The 3,553-nt window shown below is 42.1% G+C and overlaps 1 protein-coding gene across 1 annotated transcript; it reads left to right on the forward strand.

Moving 5' to 3' along the window:
* Positions 1–516: 516 nt before the first annotated feature.
* Positions 517–2,302, forward strand: LOC134204552 (uncharacterized; the record flags this gene model as incomplete). The annotated part of the gene is made up of 1 exon (XM_062679364.1): positions 517–2,302. A coding segment is annotated over one exon (1,786 nt), but the record flags the coding sequence as incomplete, so codon positions are not given.
* Positions 2,303–3,553: the final 1,251 nt, after the last annotated feature.

Here is a 3,553-nt window from a genome sequence, read left to right on the forward strand (position 1 = left end):
GTGATACTATCGACGAGGCCGTTCAATTGTCACTGAATGTTCGGGCGATGAACCTTAAAGCTGGATTTGAACTCAGGAATTGGCAGTCAAATTCCCAGGAAATTTTGCAGCGAATTGGGGAGAAAACACATCCGCAAATGGTCAGAAATTTTTCTGCAGAGAAATCCACACCTATGGAACGGGTTCTGGGAATGTCTTGGACGACCGAAAGTGACACATTTGTGTTTTCAGCTCAGTTCCGAGAAGACCTTATTCCTCTTCTATCCGGTCAAATCGTACCCACCAAACGACAGGTCCTAAGGGTAGTTATGAGCTTTTTGACCCACTCGGAATTATTTCAAACTACACTGTCCATGGGCGAGTGCTCCTTCAAGATATTTGGCGTTCAAATGTGAAATGGGATGAGCCTATCACCAATAAGGATTATTTGAACTGGCAACGATGGGTTTCATTAACACCACAACTAAAAAACGTAACAATTCCTCGTTGTTATTTCCCAAATTATATTCCATCCAGCTATGATTCGTTGCAACTTCATGTATTTGTGGACGCAGGTGATCAGGCATATGGAGCTGTTGCCTATTTCCGCATCGTTGATCAAGGAATCCCGAGATGCGCTATAGTAGCAGCGAAGACAAAAGTAACACCCTTAAAACCACTGTCTGTACCACGATGTGAAATAAATGCTGGTGTGGTCGGTGTTCGACTCATGAAGACAATTGAACAAAACCACTCGCTGCAAATCACGAAACGCTTCCTTTGGACCGATTCAACGACCGTTTTATCTTGGCTACGGGCCGATCCGCGGAAGTATCGGCAATATGTGGCGCTGCGGGTCTCCGAAATACTCACAGAAAGCGAATTTAATGAATGGTACTGGATTGCTACAAAAAGGAATATTGCCGACAAGACAACAAAATGGAGCAATGGACCTGACTTCGATTCGGACAGTGAGTGGTACTGTGGACCCGAATTTCTTCTTCAACCAGAAACCGAATGGGCCATCAAACAACCAAGCATGATAGATCCACCTGAGGAGCTTAAGGCAGTCAACATGCATCATGAGATACCCCTGGATGTAATACTGGATTTTTCAGCGTTCTCTCAATTGAAAGTGTTGCAGAAGAGATTAGCGTATCTTCATCATTTTCGGCGATGTTGTGCACTCAAATCAAGAACACCAACAACTGAAGGCAAGGTATTATTGACTCAAGATGACTATCAAGCGGCTGAAAATAGTATGTGGAAAATGGTTCAGGCGCAAGAATTTTCGAATGAGATTGCCATTTTGAAGAGGAATGCAACTTTATCAGTGAATAAGCGAGTTCATTTAGGAAAATCCAGCTCTTTATCTAAACTGTCCCTTTTCATCGACAACGATGGAATACTCCGAATGAGCAGCCGTATCGATCCTGAAGCGGCATACTATGCTTACAACTTTCGGAATCCTATTGTTTTGCCAAAGCAGAGCCACGTAACAGATTTGCTAGTGTTTCACTATCACCAACGATTCGGACATGCCAATGTAGAGATCGTAGTAAACGAGTTACGGCAGAGATATTATATACCAAAGCTGCGAGCTGTCGTCAGGAAGGTGGTTAAACGATGCATATGGTGTCGTGTGTTCCATGCGGCCCCACGTAGTCCGAAAATGGCAGCGTTGCCTCAACCACGAGTGCAACCTTATGTACGCCCGTTTTCTTTCGTCGGATTGGACTACTTTGGGCCAATGATTGTCAAGAGGGGACGCACAAACGTCAAAAGGTGGGTGGCACTTTTCACGTGCCTCACGATAAGGGCAGTTCATCTGGAGGTGGTGCATTCCTTGTCGACAGAGTCCTGTAAGATGGCTATTCGGCGCTTCATAGCGCGACGAGGCTCACCGCGAGAAATCTTTAGCGACAACGGCACAAATTTCAGAGGCGCTGCAAGAGAATTGGCGGAAGAGATTAAAACTATCAACAGAGCGGATAGTTCCACATTCACAAAGGCCGATACAAAGTGGGATTTGGCCCCTCCTTCAGCTCCCCACATGGGGGGAGAGGGGGAGCGAAAGGTTCGCTCCGTAAAAGAGGCTTTCAAATCGTTATGTCATCGAGATAAATTCGACGACGAAGAGTTTACTACCTTTCTCATGGAAGCGGAAATGATTGTGAATTCACACCCATTGACATTTGTTCCACTTGATGATCCTAACCAGGAAGTGTTGACACCAAACAGTTTCTTATTAATGGACTCAAGCGGAGCCAATAATGCTCCCCAAATACCTACAGAGAATCCCGTTTCGGTGAAGTTGAATTGAAACTCCTTAACAATCTCTTGGATCAGTTTTGGAAGACGTGGATTAAAGCGTACCTGCCGACCATCGCTCGAAGAACGAAATGGTTTACTGAGGTGCGTCCTCTAAAAGTTGGCGACTTGGTCATCATTGTGGACGAAAATGTTCGAAATGGATGGCTACGTGGACGAGTTGTAAAAGCATATGCTGCGACTGACGGTCAAGTTAGGAAAGTAGATGTTAAGACAGATACAGGTGTGCTTCAAAGGGCTTCAACAAAAGTAGCATTACTCGACATACAAGAGGAAAGTAACACTAATTGAATATTAGGTATTACGGGGTGGGGTGTTGCGTCGAGCGATAGACCCTTTGTATTATTAAGGCAGCTCAAGTGTCATATCAAGCTGACATACAGGAGATGTCAAAAAGGAGTAGATTGGCAAACGTTTTCATGAGTGGTGATTAGTGCGAATTATTAGGAATTTATTGGAAGAAGTTAACTATTGAATTATACTGTTTCTCTTTATACTTATGTATTTCTATTTGAACTGGTAAACCTAATATTTGCTTAATGAATTTACTTATAAATAAGACTTAACTATTATCTAAACAGGAACATACAAGAGAGCATAGACATAACGTGGGACAAACTATATGTGACTAAAATACATATTCATATTGAACGTAGAGCTGTAAGTTATGACCAGACACCTTAAAAGAAGTTGAAATAATCTTAAAATTAATTACAGTTATCCTACAACAAGCTATAAAATCTATCTAAGTGCGCTGCTATCGAGTCAATTGAAGACCAATTTGTAAGGTTATGTTTACTTAAATGTTATTATTTGATTTCATGGATAAATATATTTCAGTCGAGTTGCTTGGTAAATCCCAACTACGAGAAGTTTTTAACAATGTCACTATGTCACTCCAGTCCGTAATGGTTGAGTACATGTCTTTGACTGCTGGCGAAATACCACGATTGCTTTGATTGATATTTTGGCGGCTTTCTGTTGTTGTTCATATCAAACTTACTTTGATGCTTTCAAATCAATTATATTTTTCCTTTTGATAATCAACTTCTTCTTCTTATTGGCATTAAATCCCCACACTGGGACAGAGCCGCCTCGCAGCTTACTGTTCATTAAGCACTTCTACAGTTATTAACTGCAAGGTTTCTAAGCCAAGTTACCATTTTTTCATGCGTATATCATGATAGCCTCATAGCCACGATGATACTTTTATGCCCAGGGAAGTCGAGACAATTTCCAATCC

This window comes from Armigeres subalbatus, unplaced genomic scaffold, assembly GCF_024139115.2.
Source record: "Armigeres subalbatus isolate Guangzhou_Male unplaced genomic scaffold, GZ_Asu_2 Contig68, whole genome shotgun sequence".
Taxonomy (NCBI): Eukaryota; Metazoa; Arthropoda; class Insecta; order Diptera; family Culicidae; genus Armigeres; species Armigeres subalbatus.